This window comes from Cydia fagiglandana, chromosome 22 (assembly GCF_963556715.1).
Source record: "Cydia fagiglandana chromosome 22, ilCydFagi1.1, whole genome shotgun sequence".
NCBI lineage: Eukaryota > Metazoa > Arthropoda > Insecta > Lepidoptera > Tortricidae > Cydia > Cydia fagiglandana.
Genome location: NC_085953.1, coordinates 4,702,797 through 4,725,255, shown reverse-complemented (window position 1 = coordinate 4,725,255; position 22,459 = coordinate 4,702,797). Strand labels below are relative to the sequence as shown.

Genomic DNA, 22,459 nt, shown 5'->3' with positions numbered 1-22,459 from the left:
GAAAGACGCCAGATGTGGGGTGGCCCTTAGATAGAGTAAGATATCTATTAGATGTGAACTAGATCTCTAAGTCATATCGTGTGGAAATCGTTCAAAAGTATGATTAGATGATGATGATGATGCGCAAATGTTAGATTTGACAGATTAGATCTTAAACATATCGTTATCGTATTTTGGTGATGTCTAAAAGATGTCTATTTCAAAATCCGAATCGGGCCCACAGTCGTAGCCGATAACATGGGTTTTCCGGTATGTAGCAGAAATGCATCGTATATAGCGGCAAAACTACAACATGTCGTTATTAGCGCTGAATGAGAGGGGGCGTAAAAAGCCAAGATATTACAAGGAATCAAAAATTATGGCGCGCCGAGCGAAACTTGTGCTGGAATGTAGAGAGGAACTGTTGGAAGAGGGCACGACCTGTCATTATGGAGATTGTTGGGTAAGCCCTACACTGAAAAAAAAAGAATTAGCCGTGCTCATTGAGTCATTAAAAAAAAACTGAACTTAATATCTTTCAGTTATGTGCACAGCACGTCTTTCGGTGGATATAACGATATGGACCAAAGAGAGGTCAAAGGTAAAACATCCAGTCAGTTTCTAAACTAGTCTCCTATATTGTCAACATTTATTTTCATCGATACTAATTTGAATTCGGTCCCCGGCCCTGACATATAATTAACCCGGTATATTTCCGAGCTGCATGATAAATTTGGATCGTATTTAGCCTAGATGCATTCGTTTTGCAGCTATAAATCGTGAAAGTGCAGATCAAAGATTATGCAATGTGAGAGTGGAAGATATTCGCGTAATATTGACTTTGAACTTTTAGTACAGTCAACATTTATTTATTTATAAATAAATAAGATAGACACAAACGTTAAAAAGATAAATAAACTAACTTATCTATAAGATAAAACTAAAAACTGATTAAAATATTTTTTTACAGTAACTGTAAAAATATGGGTGTACGTAGACAACTTACTCAAAAGTTATGTCCCATAGTTCTTTCGCTGACATAAGAGTTATGGGACATATTTTAGAAATGGTTTGTATACCCAAATTTTTACAGTTGACTATACCTATGTCAGCGGATTCAAGTGTTAGAATATTTAAGCACCACATTCAGGTCAGATCAGGAAATAGGAAAAAGCCTACTGGAGTCGCTGGACGAGGAGCGGAGAAGCAAATGGATAACTACAGTGGAAGGAATGGATTTTAAAACCTCAAGCAGGTCAGCATGGAGGGTTTTAAATAGACTAACAGGCAAATCCGGTCCTAGAAATGGTTGTACATCCCAAAAGCTGATAGATTCAATTGCAAACCGAATCGTAGAAACATCACGCGTCAAAGGAGACCCACCCCACACTAAAGCCGTAAAGAAACAGGTCCAAAATCTAAAGAGAGCGCTTCCCGTTGATACCGCCATCGCGAAACCTTTCTCGGTGGAAGAAATAACCTGTGCTATTCAACTCCTTAAGCCGGGTAAAGCGGCAGGACAAGACGGTATCTATAACGAATTCATTAAGAACTTGGGACCCAACTGCAGAGAATGGTTGACTGCTTTCTATTCTGATATCCTAGCCAGAAACAAACTGCCTCCCTCGTTCAACTATGCCAAAATAGTGGCGATTCTTAAACCGAACAAACCTGCTGACGACCCGAAGAGCTTTCGACCCATAGCTCTGCTTAGCTCCATCTACAAACTTCTGGAAAAAATACTTTCGGCCAGAATCACACCGCTCATCGACAAAATTGTGCCCGTAGAGCAGGCCGGGTTCAGAGGTGGCCGTAACTGTGTCGATCAAGTGTTGTCCCTTACGACCCACATAGAAGCTGGCTTCCAAAACCAGTTGAAAACTGTTGCTGTCTTTGTCGACCTATCCGCAGCCTATGATACAGTGTGGCGACATGGCCTATACTTAAAACTGATGAGGGTTATCCCTTGTCGACGAATGACAAGCCTAATTTTCAATATGCTTAGTAACCGAAGGTTTGTCGTCCATCTTGGAGATAAGCAGAGTCGCCCTAGAACTCTCCACAATGGCCTCCCTCAAGGTTCCGCACTTGCACCCCTACTCTTCAACCTTTACACCCACGACATACCGGAAACAGCGTCTAGAAAATTTATTTACGCTGATGACATCGCCCTAACTCACCAGCATAAATCCTTTGACTTCTCGGAAGCACAACTAACTTCAGACTTACAACTGCTGAATACCTATTTTAAACAATGGAGACTAGTTCCGAACGCGTCCAAAACGGAGATTTCAACTTTCCACCTGAACAACAAACTAGCTTCATACAACCCCGCAGTATCGTTTGATGGTAAAGCGCTTGTGTACAACCCACAGCCCAAATACCTTGGTGTAACCCTTGACCGTTCTCTGACGTACTGTGCCCATCTAAGCAAGCTAAGCAAAAAGCTCGGAACCCGCAACAATATCCTGCATAGGTTGACCGGAACAACATGGGGAGCTACCGCAGATGTACTCCGGACTACGGGCCTCAGCTTGGTTTTCTCTGCTGGGGAATACTGTGCACCCGTATGGCTTAATAGTGCCCACGTGGAGAAGGTAGATGTTCAATTGCGGAAAGCCATGCGCTGCATATCTGGAACCATACAGTCGACCCCAATCCAGTGGCTACCAACACTGAGCCACATACCCCCACCGCACCTCAGAAGACAGCAAGCCCTGCTCAGCGAAGCCACCAAAATCTCTAAAAATCCAGAACTGCCAGCCTATCCTGAATTCATGTACCCTCCCAGACAACGCCTAAAATCCCGCCACCCGTCGTACTCAACGGCACACGGACTAATGAAGGATAACTTCAACATCGGAGATAAATGGATGGAGGAATGGAATTCCAACCTGCCTACAGCCTACAGCGATTACAATCCCACTGAAAGACCCAAAGGCTTCTCGGCCCCAAGACGGGAATGGTGCCAGCTTAATAGACTTCGCACAGGGCACGGTCGATCTGGCGATTTTATGTTTCGGTGTGGGTGGAAAAACTCACCGGAATGTGATTGCGGTGCGCCTATACAATCTATCCACCATATAATTCACGAGTGCCCAAAACGAATGTACCCTGGTGACCCTCTGGACTTAATAGCGTTTACTGATAACGCAGCCCAATGGGTGAAGAACCTAGACATTAATTTGTAAATAAAACTGTGGAACGACTCATAATGAATGCCATACGAATAAATAAAAAGCACCACATTTTTTGAGGGCAATGGAACGCAATGATTATTTATCGAGTGTTAATATTTCAAGCTCAATTTCATTACAGCAACAACTTACTCATATTTTGATTCCATGCTTAGGTTTCACTACTTTTAAAATGTTTACGAAGTTCGGTAAAGGCGAACCTTCTTTTAGCAAAGATATTTCCGTTTTCTTGATAGAAAGGGTGTAAGAATGTGAAAGTGTATAATTTTGAATAAACCTAATACTCAAATCCTTGACACCCCGAGGCATCGCCTGTACGAGTAGACACATCAAGAAAAATAGAAGGAAATAGGAGTTAAGCTGACCTAGCTCTAATGAAGAGAGAGAAATAATTTAATACTAAGTGGATTAGGCTCTTCAATATAACTAGGAAACAAATTTAATTATTTTATTAAATACTAGCGACCCGCCGGCTTCGCACGGATTAACAAATTATACACCTAAAGCTTCTCAAGAATCACATTATTGATAGGTGAAAACCGCATGAAAATCCGTTCAGTGGTTATTGAGTTTATCGCGTACAAACATACAGACGCGGCGGGGAAGTTTGTTTAATAAGGTGTAGTAATAGTGACTTTAATTCGTGTTTAGGCTCATCTGTTCTATACACAATCTCTTGAAATCTGCAAACCTCAATGGGTGAACGAACTCAGCATAAAGATATCAGCATTGATGAGATGCATTTCGCATTTGGTGCTAAAAGGTCGTAACATCTAGAATTTTCTTAAACTGATACCGCCTTTCAATTTGAGCTGAATATTGATGCATACCGATACATTTTCATTCATAATTTATAAATCCTTTGAGAACTGAATAACTTGAACTAATAACGAATAGTAGTGTTGATAAACAACAATATGTGTTAGGTATTTTGGTTCGTCACATTTTGCATATGTATTTGTGAGGGGTTCGTCCACTAGCTGCTTTCCTTCTATATCCTCTAGCCGCCCAGACGTCAAAACTTGCCAAGAAAAATGCAATTTTGATTTGTCAAAATATAGATTCAAATTAGAATGGAACAAGAGACCTTTTTATAGGTCTCTGGGCGGGTAGAGGATATGACATACAAAATCAGGCTCATTTGGCAGGTCTGATAAATAACTATAATGGTAACATTCCATTTCTAACCACAGCAGCTACACTACCGGTACTGAACGCCTCGCTGTCATTGTCAATTTCCATAGTAAAATGAACAGTAGTGCAGCTGTCGTTGGAAATGGACTGTCACCTTAAGATAAAACTTCGTGAAACTTCGGCGACACGAACACGCTCGATGAAAAATTCTATGGCGGATATATCATCAGGGAAAACCCTGTCGTGCAGAGATTTTAAGTACTTGATGTTTATCGTGGAATAATAAATGTTACGAAGGCAATAAACAATTTTACAAATAATACGTTGGAACTGTTAATAGCTCATTCGTGGTAGGTAGTGGAGGTTTACATCCAATAGTTTGAGCATAACTACATTTAAGTATTTTACTCTTGGCCAAATCAAAATAGGTTTTTATAAATAGTAGGTCTCTAGAGATAAGTACTAAAATGATAAGTTTCATTGGCCAATTTAGTACAGTCAGCTACATATATACTTATCCCTCCCCCCCTGCATAAAAAGTTTGCAGGTGGGCCCAACTATCTCTGAACCATATTTTAATCTTCTTTTCAAATAAAATTGCATCAATCATTTGGACTAAAATTGAAGATCGGTTGCACTAATTGTGACAATCGAACTCTGATTTAGCAGCTGGGATATTGGCTAACCCACACTATAGGTAGCGTCTTTTGAGCGGCGTCTAGTCAACCTCTATGACTGCTGCTCGACGCAACGTTGGCGCCAGCGTCATGCAGCGACGCTATTTTCCATGGCGCTTACTAGACGCAGACGCTCATAAAACGCTAGAGTCTCTCTAAAATGTAAAATTAAAAAGTTTAATATTGTAGGTGAATAGAGTTTCTTTTAAATTTTAGAACTTCACAAACTATTTCGCAAAAATGCCCACCATTCCGTTTCCCTTCATGTCCGCCTCCCTCAACCTTGAAGTCTCAATCTAAATCCACACTCCCATATATCTCTTTGCGCAGGTGAATATACAACACATTAAGACAACTCTATCGGCGCCTACGCACGTGTGTACGCATGTGTTAACAGTGTCGACGATGGTGTATGTGTTGATTTGTAAACGGATTCAAGGAATTCGTCATTGGGATGTCTGATTGATTGAGTTGAAATACTAGTAGGGTCGTTAAGTCACTGGCGAGGTTGCGGAAGAGTCCTGTGGCCTCGACATATAGCCCTGAGGCGGCAAAGAGGGGGTTTAGTGGGTAAAGCATGGGTCTCATTAGCCTATATGGGAGTCCCACATAACCATCCCAGGCCCGTCCCCGCGCCTGGGTGATATGCGTATACAATGCATTACCCCTCTATAAAAAAGGGTTGTTAAGTCAGGTCTAATACTGATCGATCTACCGGCAATTCGATGAAAACATCAATTAAGGTGCATTGTGGTGACTTCGAAGACGCGGTAATTTTGAAAATGGCAAATAAATATCTATAAATGCAGAAGGATCGATCGGGATAGAAATTTTCCATTTCCAAAATGAAACTGTTGTTTCGTGTGAGATTTTCCTGAATTTCCGAGTACTTTTTAAATTTTTCTACATCCTGTTAGATTTGTTGTCTGCGTATATCTACGATAAATTAGTTACAATGTGTGGGATTCGGTATTGCATTAGATGTGTTTTCATGTAGGTACTTTGCTAAGTACCTACCTAGTACCTGTATATTTCCGGCCTCCAAATACACTTTTAGCATTATTTACGCCCTACTGATCAAAAATTTCAGTTATTTCCAGTAATTACGCCGATAATTCAAAAATACCCAAAATGTTTACAGCAGAACCGATCTGTCAATTAGAGAAGTGAGTGATTCTGTAAACGAAACGTAAACCAGTATATATAGAGCGCCAATTGTAAACAATAACAGAGCGGGGGCGGCTCAAGTCAAAACAGTCGATAATGATGTTGATGTAATAGTTTAAAACGGGGAAATAGGGCTCGCTTCCTTTATTTGGTTGTTTGTAAATGTAGAACTTAAATACGAAACGTACGAAATTATGTTTGTACTATTTTGCAACTAGTAACTTCAACTTCCTCATATGCAAACTATTGAATTCTTTTATAGTATTATAATAATTCAAGATTGGACTGTCAGCGTCAATAGTAACACATAAAACAACGCACCTACCTATTCGATTTTTTTCCAAAACGAATAGAAATGTTCTCTTCTTTCTTCGAACCAAAAACTAATTGTAAAATGGAAACAGTATTAAAAATAAAATAATCTATTTTCTTAATTAATTTTAAATTGCAATAAATATTTACAAATTTACAGGTCTTAAGCCTACCGTAAAACGGGGTGAGTAGGTTTCGCGGGGAGAGGTGGATTATGAATGGGGAGAGAAGGTTTGAGAGTGGGGTGAGAAGCGATTTTAAGGCTACTGCTACAAAAATAATGCATTCCAATTTAAAATGGAGCTATAGTAATACGCATAATAAAAAAAAATCGATCCAACAATCTTCCAAAATCACCTTTGTATGAAAAACCCTCTCACCCCAAATACGAGGCACTACGGGGTGAGGTGGGTTTTCCTCTTTATCGTCAAAGTTATGAAATGGAACTACCCAAAATAAAATACAAACTAAAATACAAACGTCCGAACCACTTATTATATACACCATTCAGTTTTCACATATAAAAATAAAATTTTATAGAGGTTTGAAAGTCAAATTTCAGCCAGCTCACCCCATTTTACGGTACTTAAAATTTTCTTTTTGAAATAGAGCTAATAAAATAAAATTAAATAAGGTAAATACGGTTAAGGGTAACATTTCATTTCTAACGACAGCTGCACTACTGTCAATTTTACTATGGAAATTGACAATGACACGACGACGCGTTCAGTACCGGTAGTGCAGCTGCGGTTAGAAATGGAATGTTACCATAAGTGTGGCATAGGGGTAGATGTGTTGCTCTGCTTGCGTTTAGTGGCAAATGTATGCACTCGCAATAAACAGAGGCCCGACCGCGAACCACGTTCGACGTGTTGCCTCCCTGTCACACTTACGTACAAATTTACAAGTGCGACAGAGAGGCAACACGTCGAACGTGATTCGCGGTAGGTCCTCAGGCCCCAATGTGAAGGCCAACCACCCTCCCGCAGCCACACTTAGGGCCACTTGCACCAGCCCACTAACCCGGGGTTAAGCGGTTAAACCGTTAACCCCGTGTCAAATTGTACTGGTAACCATGGTAACTCGAGGTTTAACCGGCTAACCCCGGGTTAGTGGAATGGTGCAAGTGGCGCTTACTCGTATCGGCTTAAAGGTCTCGTAGCCAGGCCATTAAATAAATTAAAAAAATACCTACTCATATTGACCTTATTATATAAGTAGAGTTCGAAATAATAAAATCAATCACAAATTTAAAATCGTCCGGGTTTTATTAACATAGTCATACAATTTTAAAATGATACAAATTAAAATCAGCTAAAATAATTCAGACAGTCATTTGGAATGGCGGTCAATCTATTTGAGACAATATTTTTTTTACATATTAAAATTACATTCGACTATAAAAGTAAATATATGACTCAAGCATATTATAGTTTACGTTACAAAAACTATAAGTATTTAAATGGTAGTTAAACTTTACGAATTTATACAAATGATATGGTTCTGGACTGAGTACAGAAGTGCCCAAACATTTTTGATCACCTCACCCGCTTGATTGCTTCTGAATGAATTTCAAACGTCGTGCACTCGTCAGGGATATTTTTACGTTTATGACCTCAATATATTTCGATTTTTCAGTGGATTAAATCTCAAAATACCTACATAACATAATTTTTAAAATCTGGCAATTTTTATCGAAATTTTAGTAATAACTAAATCCTAAATAAACGGGATACTTCAAATCAATCCTTCTGTGGTAGACATATTTTCGAAAATGCGTTAATTCGGTTTTATATAAAATTTTGTCACATGGAAGACATGCGAATAGTTTTTACTACATAGTTTCAGTTTGGCAAGGGTCGCTTATCATTGCAGCATAGACATCATGAATGCTGTCCTTTTCTAAGGGTAGTCAACCAACAACCCAATAAAAAGGCAAGTAATTTTTTATGCTTCTTAAAATTGGTTTGGCAGACTACGCTCGCCATCCAATTTATTGGAATTAATTTTACCATCTTGGTAATATTGCAATCAAATTATTCATTTTAATACCCTACGTTTCATTGTAAACAGTATTATAAACTAACTCCTGAATCTTCATCCTAAGCATCAGCTTCTTCGCCGGTCCAAGCTTCCTCACATGCGGCAACAGACTGTTAAAGAACCCTATATCTTCGTCCTTCGCTGGTTCCGCAGCATCTTGCCCCGCCGTCGTACAAGGGCTTTTAGGAACTTCATCATCATCATCATAAAAGTCAGTCTCCATGATTATAGGCTTAGTATCAAACTCGTCGAATTCATCATCCTTAACGCTGACATTCGTCGGTTCTGGCACTGGTTCTATATTGTAATAACTGCTGCTTTGCTCTGGAGGATCAAAATCTTGATCCGCGAAATGATCTTCAGTCCCAGGAGTCTCTTCGTAGTCGTTGAATTGATTGGTTAAAAATTGTAGTTTAGGTAAATATTCCCATTCGGAATCTTGCTTCCTGACCTCCTTTCTGGCTTGGTCTCTGAGGTATTTCCACTTGAGCCGCGCTTCGTCGCCTGTAAGTGAATTATTGAGTGGTTTGTAAATATAGAACTGTAGGAACTTGGCCAAATGCGGCGTTGTCTAGGCATTGACGGGAGTAATTTAGACAGTTTATTTGTGGTAGTGGACCTAAAAGGTCCCTGGTGATTCTATATTGCATTTTATTTAGATATTCTAAAGTTGTGATTCGAGTGCTTATTTAGGTAAGTTCAACTGGAGTGCGATGTGTAAATAACTCTTTAAAACTAAGTGTAAAAAGTTAATATGAATAAAGTTGGCAACTAATATTATAAAAAAAAGTGTAAAAATAGAATCACCATTTACTAGAGTATTTTTCACATTTCTTGGGTAGGGTGACAGCTGATATCTTAATACAATTTTGCGTTAAGGTGACAATCCATTTCCAACAACAGCTGCACTACTGTTCATTTACTATGGAAATTGACAATGATAGCGACGCGTTCAGTACCGGTAGTGCAGCTGCGGTTAGAAATGAAATGTTACCATTATAAGGTAATACATTGTATGGTTGTCACCATATCCAAGAGATGTTAAAAATAATGTAGTAGTAGCGTAAAATGTAGAGTTTATGATTGTTAACATAGATCACTAACCCCAGACAGTTTGTTCAAAATTTTAATGAAAATTGGATGTAAATTATGGGCCCTGCTCTTGGATTCATGATTAGATGTGAGGGAGACAAATGTGCTTATTACTCAAACCATAAATTTATTATGCAATGTAAGAATTACCTAAACGGAATTAGAGTGTAAACTCTATATAGCGACACTCAAGGGACCAGATGTTTTTTGACGTTATCGCTATAGAGAGTTTTCGTTATATAGAGTGAAATTAAAATAAAGTAAAGCAACCAACCAGCACGACAGAGTTACGTTATATGGAGTTTACACGTATTATGAATAAAATGTAATGAACATATAATATACATACGTGTGACTCCCAACTCCTGAGCAATCTCCTTCCAACTCTCATCCAACTTATACCAATTATGGTGTCCCTTCAGCTGCCTATTCCAAATAATATCCCTCGTCTGCACCAGCTCAATTAGCTTATTCATATCCACATCGATCGTGCGTCTTTTGTTCATGAGGAATTTCTTCCTCATGGTATATCCTAGCTTTGGTCTCTTTATGGAATCGTCAAGGGCATTGAAGACTTCGTCGTTGGTGTCTCCCTCATCATCCTCGTCTTCAGCGAGGAACTGGTGGTGGATGAACTTGAGTTTCGGGAAGTGGGGCCATTCGGATTCGTTGGGGTTCTTTTTCATTTCTTTGCGGCATTGGTCTTTTAGGTTCTTCCATCTTTTGCGGCAGTTTAGACCTGGAATTGGAAAGGCTGTGTTTAAATAATATTTACAGTACATATGGTGCTACTTTACCTTTAGGGCGGGATTAAGGACAATACGTGCCTATGTCAAAAAATTTAAGGGCGATGCCATATGTACTGTAAAACGTTGTACAATACACGTGCGAATTTCCTACTTTTCGCACGTGTATCGTAATGTACAATTAGGTACATACAGTAACAATATCTTGCATAATGTAGCACGATAAAATAAATATGTAGAGCCCGTCTAAGCTAACTTTTCACCAACATGAACAGAACAAAGTGAGGGAGTGTCATTATAAACGTCATATTTTCATAGAAATTTGACATTTTTAATGTCATGACCACACTTTGTCGTTGCAAATGCCATGCAGACTTAGCTTGGTCTGACTATAACACGTTTTGGGGCTCTACACAAAATATGTGCAAGATATTATTGCGGTTGACTCTACGAAGGATAGGGACATTATTGAAATCTAGCTCAACAACATAAAGTGTATAATAATCCTAACACTAATAATAATTTCGAAATTCGTCTCCGTAGGCTAAAGTAGGTACTCAGGTATACTGTAGGTATCAACCAAAAATCTCCAATTAAAAACCGGGCAAGTGCGAGTCGGACTCGCGCACGAAGGGTTCCGTACCAAAATGCAAAAAAAAAAAGCAAAAAAAAAAAAACGGTCACCCATCCAAGTACTGACCACTCCCGACGTTGCTTAACTTTGGTCAAAAATCACGTTTGTTGTATGGGAGCCCCATTTCAATCTTTATTTTATTCTGTTTTTAGTATTTGTTGTTATAGCGGCAACAGAAATACATCATCTGTGAAAATTTCAACTGTCTAGCTATCACGGTTCGTGAGATACAGCCTGGTGACAGACGGACGGACGGACAGCGAAGTCTTAGTAATAGGGTCCCGTTTTACCCTTTGGGTACGGAACCCTAAAAACATTTAAAAATTAATATTGTTTTATATGTACGAGTAGGTACTTACCTATATACATATCTACCTATGTAGTTACTCGTTACAAGACCGGGTTCGAACCGGCAATGTTGCTTAAAGGCTTGCTACACGGTCGCCGACAAGCCCCCAGACCGCGTGGCCTTGGCCGGTTCCGGACCGTGTAGACAGTTGTTACCAACAAAATTTGACCAAAACTGACCAAGGACAGACCAAGGTCAGACGGTTAGAAGGCTTGTCGGCGACCGTGTAGCAAGCCTTTTATGTTCCATAAAAAAAACCCGCGAAACCCAAATTAATTTTCAAAATTAAACTAAAATCTCCCTTCCATAATTACATGAATAGGTATATATTCAAATAATTTTCAAATAAACTTTAAAGTGAAAGACATGAATATTTCCAATGCAAATGGGCCTATCTACTGCATTAAAATTACATAACGCATACATTATACAAACGCTATCATCCGCTCTACTCGTTAATGCGCAACTCGCTCTCTAGCAATAACAAAGATGGCGGAGGCGGACGCGGGCGTTCACCCGCCCGAAACAAATACTCACTGCTAGTCCCCACTTCCGCGGCCACCTCGTTCCAATAACGCTCCAACTTAAAACGGTTCCTGTGTCCTCTGTAACTCTTGTCCCAGAGGCATTCCCTCGCCTGGACAGCGGCTATAAGCTTATCCATGTTCTTCGAACGCATTCCTTTAGCCTTCATAGCGGGCGCGGCAGCGGAGGCGGGCGACGCGAGCGGCGCGCTGCGCGGAACTAAAGATGTAGACTGGGGTCCCCGCCGGCGCGCGTGGCCTGCTCGCTCGCTCCCGCTCCCGCTGCACGCTATAGCCTTCTCGCTCGTCGCCCCGCTCCCCTCTCCGCCATCGCGATACGCCTCGGCGGGTAATCCGCTCACTGATACCACAACACGAGCTTTGTCGCTTTGTAACGTATTTACACGTTCACTGCTGGTTTTGTTACTGGTTGCCATTTAGGTTTGGAACTGAATACTCAGTGGACGGGTAGGTTATTGTTAGACACGGTTGTTTTTAGTTTTCGGGTGTGTCTTGGGTGAGGGGTGCACACCGGTGTGGCTGAGCGATTTAGCACGGACGCTGCGCGTTTCTCTTATGATCCGTGACTGGAGAGTCCTTGCTATCATATTTTTTTCTTAATTCTTAAAACTGTTACATCTGTTCTGTTGCCATGACCGTGTTAATTTCGGTAATATAAGTATAGGTAGGTAATTTGCAGTATTTTCAATAGTTTGAAAGAGTTATTTTATTACTCTACATTTCTTGTTTTCATTTTTAGTTTTTATAGGTGTAATCTGAATAATATCGGTAATAGTTATTATCTCGTCAAAGATAAATAAACATCGATAAACTAGTTGGTAGAAAACCAGGTAGTTGGATTCGCGCAAGAATACCTTCTCAGCCTTCTGTATACAGGGTGCTTCCTGTAACAGGAGCAATAAATTAAACTAAAGGCTGTACTCCTCAAACTGACCAACATTTGTTCAGCAACTTTAAAAAATTATGAATCCTTTAGACTTCCTCTTTTTCATACAAAATAAATATTGCCTTCAATGTACACTGACATCAGTGTGTTTGACGTTACTTGTCACGCTTTTAACATAACAAAATTTGCAATACATTGCGTCTTAGAATAAACTTTAAAGTGTAATAAAAATCAAAACATGAGTTATTTTCAAAAGTTGCTGAACAAATGTTGGTTAGTTTGAGCAGTACAGCCTACAGTTTAATTTATTGCTCCTGTTACAGAAAACACACTGTATGTAGTTACAATTTACATAAAAATTATAAGAATGACTTTATGTGCAGAAAAATTAATTAAGTATCAACTGTTAGAAGGTAACATTTCGAGTTTTCGACACTAACATAATTAATTCTAATTTCTTATAGAGATGCGATCGAGAAATTAGGCGTTACGTCACAGAATGAAGACCACCGCAAAGATGTAAAATTCATAATAAGTTACATACTTTTGACGACCGGTTTGGCCTAGGCCTAGTGACCCTGCCTTGGAAGCCAGTGGTCCTGGGTTCGAATCCCGGTAAGGGCATTTATTTGTGTAATGAGCACAGATATTTGTTCCTGAGTCATGGATGTTTTCTATGTATTTAAGTATTTGTGTATTATATTTATCGTTGTCTGAGTAGTTGAGTACCCACACCACAAGCCCTCTTAGGCTTACCGTGGGACTTAGTCAATTTGTGTAAGAATGTCCTTATAATTATATTTATTTTATCCTATCTATCGTAATATTAAAATACTTTTTATATGTAAATTGTTTTTGCACAAATTTTCTAGCTAGATAGGTTTTTCTAGAGCCTAGACAAAACAGGCACGTACGGTGGTTCCACAATAAATATTATGCACAGGCATGGGCACTGACGGTGTAAGGCTTTGCAGTTGCACCCGCAGGTATCTCATTAAAAGGTTATGTACCTGTAATACTAAGGATAATTTGAAATTTTGTGTACTTAATAAAGTACTTACAGAGTTCTCGCACACACACACACACACACACACATACATACATAAATACACCCGAGAATATTCGTCATGAACCAAATAAGAAAAAATTCAAAAGCGCATTAAAACTGTACCTACTGCAAACACTTAAGTCACTTAAGTGTTTGCAGTAGGTACAGTTTTAATGCGCTTTTGAATTTTTTCTTAAGTGACAATTGCACGCGTGCAAGTGTCACTTAAGTGCTTTTGTGCTTATAGTGCTTATATTAAACATATTAAATAATAATTAAGTATAATAATATACATGTATGTAGAGACTCTTACCTGCAGGCAAACTGTAAATACAGTTTTGCAGGGATCTGTATAGATTTAAGCTCTGTACTGTGTATTAATAATAAATAAATAATTTAAAATAAAAAAATCTCTTCCTTGCCTTGTCCGGCAATGGCGACTCCATCAACAATTCTTATCCGGATTATGAAAATGTCCATATGTGGCTCGCGGGATACCGACTGACTGCTGGGAGGGCATTGCATTACAAATATCGGAATGGCGTCCTAGTGTTCATAAGAAAGTAGATCAATTTGAGCAGCAGCGTCTGGAAGACCTAGATGCTAAGCATATCTCGCACACAACAACATATTGTCATGGATGCAATAAACGATTATGATTATGTAGGTACTTAATGCATTAAGTACCTACATAATCATAATCGTTTATTGCTGTCCTCATGAGGACAGAGGGCATTTTGAAATTTGGTAGAGCCATGTAGAGACTGCAACTGCCATAAAGCTTCCTTCATGTACCTTCAATAATGTAGAGTCTGCGTAAAGAGAAGAGTAGAGGAATGTATGGGGCCCAATACATTCAACGACTCTTCTCTTTCCGCACAAAACACTCCTGCCGACACCTGCATATTTATACCAATTTTTTCTGAATTTTTCATGTACAATTCTATCTACAAATAGTAAATTATAGTCTAGGTACTTACCCTTTGGGCTCTGGATCCATGGTTTCGGCTGACTATAGGTATCAGAAGACTAGTGAGGAACAACATAGTCTCATAATCACTTGTCACTTGTCAGTTCACTTTACTATGGTTTGTACACTTCACTTCTCTAATCTAAGATAATAATAATTATTAATCGGGTCTTTATTTGTTTCCCAAATAGTTTTAAGTCATAATGTATTGTTTGTACGAATTTTCGTTAGTCATAATTAGTTTTTCTCAGAAACGCGTAACTTTTCAGGATTGCCATAAAACAAACCTAACCTAACCTGTCTATAGAATATCCTTACAAAATCCTGAAAAGTTGATGGTTTCAGTTTTATGACTAACGATAATATGACAAACAATACATTATGACTTAAAACTTTATGGGAAACAAAGGGACCCCTTATTTAACCATTTGTAAATACACTAAAATTCTTAGATAGGTATAGTTCCCTAACTACTAAAACCGGCAAAGTGCATGTCGGGCCATACTCAATGTATCTCATCGTATTTTTAACCACGACGCTACCAAACGTATGGACCAATTTGAGTGCGTTTTTTAAAATTGAAAAATATGTCTGTTGAGATGATTATTTTCTTAATTATGTCGAGTGTCAATAGACCAGTGTTTTATTTTATTTAAAAAAATCAATTGGGTTTGAAAACCAAGTGCATGAAATTAAACTTCTATGTCTCTTTATATGTTTTACAACTTTGGGTTTTCACGTTATATGTATAATTAAGTTAGTTAGAGTCAGACCAAGATAACTCTACATGGAACTAGCAATGAGAAAGTGTGGCAATGTCTTCATTAATGTCTAATTTCTATGAACATATGACGTATAATAAAATCCTTCATTTATGCCCAATTTCAGACACTCCCAAACTTTGCGCAAAAGCTTAGGGTGGTATTTCACCAGCTGTCCAATATGTATTTTGTCTCACAGTTTGTTTAATGACTGAGTGAGACAGACATATATATGGAATACTGGTTGGTTAGACGGACTCTACAATGTTACTGCACAGTCTAAATAATTACCTAAGACTCGTAACAAAGTAATTGTGGCCATAAAACAAGTGACGTCCATCATAACCGAATGAAAAGCGAATTTCATGGCCTATTTTATGAGCTATCGCATAATCGATGCACCTACGCCGCTGAAACTATTCATAACGTTATCATGTACAATGATACGGTGATACGCCACCGATGATCGTAGAGCTGGCAGCTTCCTCGCACAAAGAATAAGTATTGCGATACAGCGAGGAAATGCTGCCAGCATCTACAGCACCATGCCGCAGGGGAATAGTTTTTAGTTACTTATTTATTTTAAGATTACTTTTATTTCTTTTTAGTTTCAGTTTTTTAAGTTTTAAAGGTAAGTTAATTAATTTTTTTTTTTTTGCTACGCACTAAAAACGAAACTGCTGCCAGAAATAGGTATGATTTTCAGGTAAAACTACTTTTGACCAACATGCTCAGTCAAAAGCAGTTTAGCCTGTTTTTGTCGGTTAAAAGTTCTTTTGACCAGTTCACACTTTTGACTGCGACATATACATGGTGTGTCTGACCATGGGGCTTTAAATCCAGGGCTTGATTTTACTCGCTAAACTGAGCTACTTGTACTATGGGACCAACCCTAAAATCGGGGAATTTTTTTTGGCTTTTCTATAGAAAACGTCGACATCTGATCAGCCAAAATGTATGATAAAGTAAAAAAAAATTTCGGGATTTCGGGGTTGGTGCCATAATAAAAGTAGCTCAGTTTAGCGAGTAGAATCGAGCCCTGGATTTAAAGCCCCAAGGTCAGACTCACCCTCAGATAGGGTCATAGGAGGGTTAGTAATGCGAACTAAGGGTTCAATATTATACTAGATTCTTCGAGGCAAACGTTTGGTAAGCAATGTGAATTGTGTCCAAGTTTTACGTTCTGTTTACTGCATATTTATATGCAGTTTCGTTACAAGTATCACTTGGACGTTTATGTTCTAGGTATTCTTAAATAATAGGGTTTTAAAAGTGATGGGACACGTTTATTGCTTTAATAATGCATATTTCTTAGGAGTAACTAAGCGCGCAAATGCCTCTACATGCACTTTTAATAGATACCTACTTACTAATGGTACCACTTTTTAGGGTTCCGTACCCAAAGGGTAAAACGGGACCCTATTACTAAGACTTCGCTGTCCGTCCGTCCGTCCGTCTGTCTGTCACCAGGCTGTATCTCACGAACCGTGATAGCTAGACAGTTGAAATTTTCACAGATGATGTATTTCTGTTGCCGCTATAACAACAAATACTAAAAACAGAATAAAATAAAGATTTAAATGGGGCTCCCATACAACAAACGTGATTTTTGACCAAAGTTAAGCAACGTCGGGAGTGGTCACTACTTGGATGGGTGACCGTTTTTTTTTTGCTTTATTTGTTTTTTTTTTTTTGCATTATGGTACGGAACCCTTCGTGCGCGAGTCCGACTCGCACTTGCCCGGTTTTATTTTAATACGTAACTCCTCAGATAACTGTTTATTGTACAATAAGGAAAAGCAACGCATACAAAAATACGTCTTATCTTTAAACTCATATAACATATTATACGAGTATCTATACAGAGTCACAGAATAAATAATAGTACTAGGTACAGAAGACTCACTCTCTAACAAAACGCGTCTGTCACGATCAGCACAGATATGGCCGCTAGGTGACGACAGCGCCACGCGCGGCTTATGGCAAACCCCAAAATTGGGGTCGAACGGATGTACTTTTAGCTACCTGTAGCAAAGCTACGAAATCGCGGAGTGAGCCACGCCTGACAGAGTGGCTAAAAAATAACTGCATTCCCGTTGCCATATTTTTGGGATTATACCGAACAACTCTTACTATGGGACCAACCCACAATCGCGAAAAAAAATTTTCAAATTGGTTTTTCTCCATTTCGGATGGCAAATGGATTTTTTTCTTTCAATAATTTATAATATTTCTACCTACATGTACGTAATTAACTTATTATTATTTAACGTCACTATCACTGAGATTATATAACTTAGTAATACAAAGTATCACGTAACGCGTAAGAGCCGCGATCGCGTGGAACTAAATGGAACAGTCCATGAATGAATTACTACTCTCTATCAGGAAAGTACGAGAGTGTAGGGTGACCAAGTTTTACACTCGCATTTTAAGAGTCCAGAGGAAAAAATGACATGCAAAAGGAAAGGTGGTGACTTCAAAGCTCCTTTGTACTCAATTGTCGTACCTAATCATTCCAGCAATGAAAAAAAATGCAATAAAAGCATGTCTCAGGCTAGACCGGGCCGGGGCCGGGCCGGCGCTTCCGGAGCTTCGTTTTGTATGGAAAGCACCACGTGATCACCGATACGCCGTCATAGAAAATGACATGTCGGACGCCTCGGCCGGCCCGGCCCATTCTAGTGTGATATGATATCCTAAAAGTGTCAACATTTATTTTTAGTATTTTGTATGTTTCTTGCATTGAGTGCTTGGCCCTTTGAAAAAAAAACCGGGCAAGTGCGAGTCGGTCTCGCGCACGAAGGGTTCCGTACCATAAAGCAAAAAAAAAAACGGAAAAAAATGCAAAAAGAAAACGGTCACCCATCCAAGTACTGACCACGCCCGACGTTGCTTAACTTTGGTCAAAAATCACGATTGCTGTATGGGAGCCCCATTTAAATCTTTATTTTATTCTGTTTTTAGTATTTGTTGTTATAGCGGCAACAGAAATAAATCATCTGTGAAAATTTCAACTGTCTAGCTATCACGGTTCGTGAGATACAGCCTGGTGACAGACGGACGGACGGACGGACGGACAGCGAAGTCTTAGTAATAGGGTCCCGTTTTACCCTTTGGGTACGGAACCCTAAAAAGGGCGTCAAAAAACTGTTTGCAAAAGTGTCTCTTACTCGACAGCACGACATATGTAATAGACATTTTGGACATGAATTCATGAGTTCTGCTTGCATTCGCTAGTATGAACGTTTAGCAGTGTCCGAAGTTTCAGTTTCAGTAGGTTTTGGTAGGTATAATAATCATATTTTGGCCGAAGATTCGGTTTCCATCAAAAAACTGCCGAATTATTCGGCCGCGCTGAAACTGTATTTTCAATAGGGTTCAACCGAAGTTTCGATTTTAGTAGATTTCAGCATAAAATCATTAGGTAGGTACCTACAGCTGAAGGTTCGGTTTCGGTCGAAACTAGAGTAGAGCAAAACATTCGGTTTCGGCAAAAATCCGGTTTCGGATGAACAATAAGTTTAGGTAAGGCCTGATTCGAAACAAATTTGACAAATTCAGAGTGATTTTTCTTGGATATTTTCTAGCTTACTTTATATATACACTACGACATTATAATTATCAGAATCACAAAATTATTATACCAAAAAATTTTTTTTTTATCAATTCTAAGATGATCAAAAAAATCAAATAAACGCCGCCGTCTTTTTAATTAGGCGCCAAATTGCTGTCAAAAACTTGATAAGTATGGAAGAAACTTGCACATAACTAATTTCCAACATAACCTGTTACCTAATATTATACCAATACTGAAAGGTAATTTCATTGCAATATCCATGAAACAATGAGGATCTAGACATATCTTCAAATATCTGGCGTATCAGGAATTTCGTCGATGTGGTGTCAGTTACCGGGCATTGGTTACTTTTCGACAGAGAAATCGACACCAACATCACTAAAAGAAACGGTTCGCAGCTTTAGTTTAATAATGCGGATTTCCAATATTACTTTGATAATATTTGGAGATGATCCACGATGTTTATGAGGCAATCAGCATGCTTAAGCCAGTACCCTCGAAATCGGACCAAAAAACTTGATTCAACAAAGTCCCACAGTATTGACCTATTGAACGGTATGGAGTGGAGTGTCCAAGGAATTAGTTCGTTAAAACAACAAAAACTATATGCAATATAATATTTCAAAATAAACATTGTTCTTGATAGGACTCAAACTAAGAAACTGTCAAAAAACACTGTCGGATGTATGATGGAGGGCATACAACAAAACTAACGACAGGAGCGGGAAGAAATGGAAAATGATGAATTTACTTATAAATAACAATTTTTAAACAAATTTTCAATAAATTATGGAAAAACAAATCTTGATTCAGCTAGCTTCAGTACCATTAATAGGGTTTTCAATTTGGCAGATTGAATTCGAATCAGGCCTTAATTTATACAGTTAATTTTCAATTTTATACGACAAGAAAGTCCTATTAGAACATACGTACTGCATTGGTCACTCTATGCATCCCTAATTACATTATAAAAACTCGTGCAGCTCAGTTCAGATACATGCTCCCTCCCTCTTTCCTGACTACCGGCTTGATTCGGAAAATGAATTAGATATCTATTAGACATCAAGAAGTTACGATATGGATAATTTAAAGATATTTGTAAGGTAGATATGTCAAATTTGGCGTTTCCGCGATTCTGGACGTCCTCTTGAACGATTTCCACAAGTTATGACTTAGATATCCAAGTCACATCTAGTCGATATCTAACGTAGATCCCAAAAATATCTAGTTCGTCTCTAATCTTGCAATTATCTCGTTTCCCGAATACGCCTGTACGGCAAATCTAAAAGAAAGGGTTATGATTTTAGCAGCCATGGCATAATATGTGTGTACGTTAGAAAGTACATATTTTATTTATTTAAACTTTATTGCACTTATAAATTGTACAAAAGGCGAACTTAATGCCAGAAGGCATTGACTACCAGTTAACCCTCGGGCCAAACAGATATCAAGCAATAGGTGGAAGAAATATTTACAAAGTACGAAAAATTTAATATTAAATACTTATAAATGTTTATGTTAAACAAATACTACCTCAAATATATATATTACTATAATATACTTACATATACATACATACATAAACATACATGTACATACATATACAATAAATATAATATAGCTACGCCTTTATTTTGGCCGAAACCGAACCTTGGGCAGAAACATGATTTTTATACCGAAACCTGTCGAAACCGAAACTTCTACACTAAATTATTTTCTTAATCTTTCTGTTTTAACACTTTTAACCCATTGGCCGACTGGTAGAGAATGCCTTAAGGCATTACTTCCGCCATTTGTAACTTCATGTATTGTGCAATAAATATTAAATAAATAAATTACCGGTTTATAAGGCCTAGGAGCCTATTATGTATGTATTATGTAAATATGTATGTATGTAGGCTTCTGCTGACACCCTGAAGATAATCTTATAAAATAAGAACCACTTACCCTATCGACTTGCCCTATAATTTTAGTAAAGTCAGCATTTGGCGCTATTCCACATTGTTTTAACATGACACATAACATGATTTATTTAACAGTTTCATAATATAATGTCTCCAATTATATTATGAAACTGTTAAATAAACATGACGAATCAACGCGACAATAGGGTATAAATACAGTCATGTATTTAAAATAAATAATTTTACAACATGCATGAAATAAAGTACCAGTAGATTAATAGAAAACGTGGACAGCAATTATTTTTAGACACAATTTTTCTATTTTTAAACTCGTATAAAAACTATAAAGAGTAGGTAATTTGATTCTGACGTCACATATAGACATAAATTCCATAGTAGCAAAATCATTTTGACAGTTAGAAAAAAGAAACTGATTTGACTAGTAGTCAAATACCCTAAAGTCAGACTGTCTTCGACAGCGATTTTGTTAGACCACGCAGTCCAAGTGTTATTTTAAACGTCAAACTTCTATGGAATTATGACGTATAAATAACACTTACACTGCGTGGGCTATCAAATCCGCTGCAGACTTTTCTTGGTGCGACTCTATTCGATGTTATTTTTTTTTTTTAATTTATTGAGAAACAAACAGTCATTCATTAACATTAATCAATAGATTGAGCAGCAGTAAATAGACCTATAGTTTCCTTAATTAACATATCAGAAATACGTAGCCAATGCACCTTTAAATACAACAAGAAAAATCGTATATAAATGCAAAACGTTTTTTACAATGCTTTAAACAAATAGCTGTGAGCTTGTGTACCTACATGAAGTTTAACATCTAGAAAGAAAAGTAAATTACAAATTTTGTTATATTTTTGTTAAATTACAAATTTTGTTTATAAATGTTATAGCGTCATTAAAAGGGTCTGATGTTGGAGATCGAAGGTGGCTGGATTGGAACCTAATAACATTGACGAGTACTTCATGACGTTTAAATAAATAAAAAAGTAAATAATTAATTAAAGTTTGTAAGTAGTATGCTATGTCATCACCTGTAATTTTAAAGTCGAATTTCTATTCCACTGCGCATGCACAAACTCAAGAGCATTAAGTGTCATCTCACCTTTACTTGAGAGTGATAGAGATGCAATTACACCCCACATAGCGGTGTCCCCGTCTTTCAGAGCTATGCTTTTTTAATTATATTTTTTTATGATTAAGGCTCATGTCATCGTTTCTTAATTGTATTACGGAAGCTTAGCCGGTGAGTTGGCTTAGTTTTAAGTTAGTGTTAGACTTTAGTTTAGTCCTAGATAGACTGTTGAGATGTGAGTTTTGTAGGTATAAGAAAAATAAGAGTTAATTAGAGTAGTAAGTTCCGTAAAAAACACTTTTTCATTTGTCATGCTTTGAAAGAGGGTAATTGTTG

The 22,459-nt window shown here is 38.0% G+C and overlaps 2 protein-coding genes across 3 annotated transcripts in view; one reads left to right on the top strand and one right to left on the bottom strand.

The window, feature by feature from the left end:
- Positions 1-22,459, top strand: part of LOC134675551 (uncharacterized) — a 56,490-nt gene that overhangs the window by 20,971 nt on the left and 13,060 nt on the right. The window lies entirely within an intron of this gene.
- LOC134675552 (uncharacterized) lies at positions 7,712-12,306 on the bottom strand. The gene is made up of 3 exons (XM_063533828.1): positions 11,868-12,306; positions 9,951-10,340; positions 7,712-9,013 (listed from the first exon to the last, which is right to left on the bottom strand). Exons 1-3 carry the CDS (start codon positions 12,289-12,291, stop codon positions 8,520-8,522), a joined length of 1,308 nt encoding a protein of 435 aa, XP_063389898.1. The 5' UTR covers positions 12,292-12,306; the 3' UTR covers positions 7,712-8,519.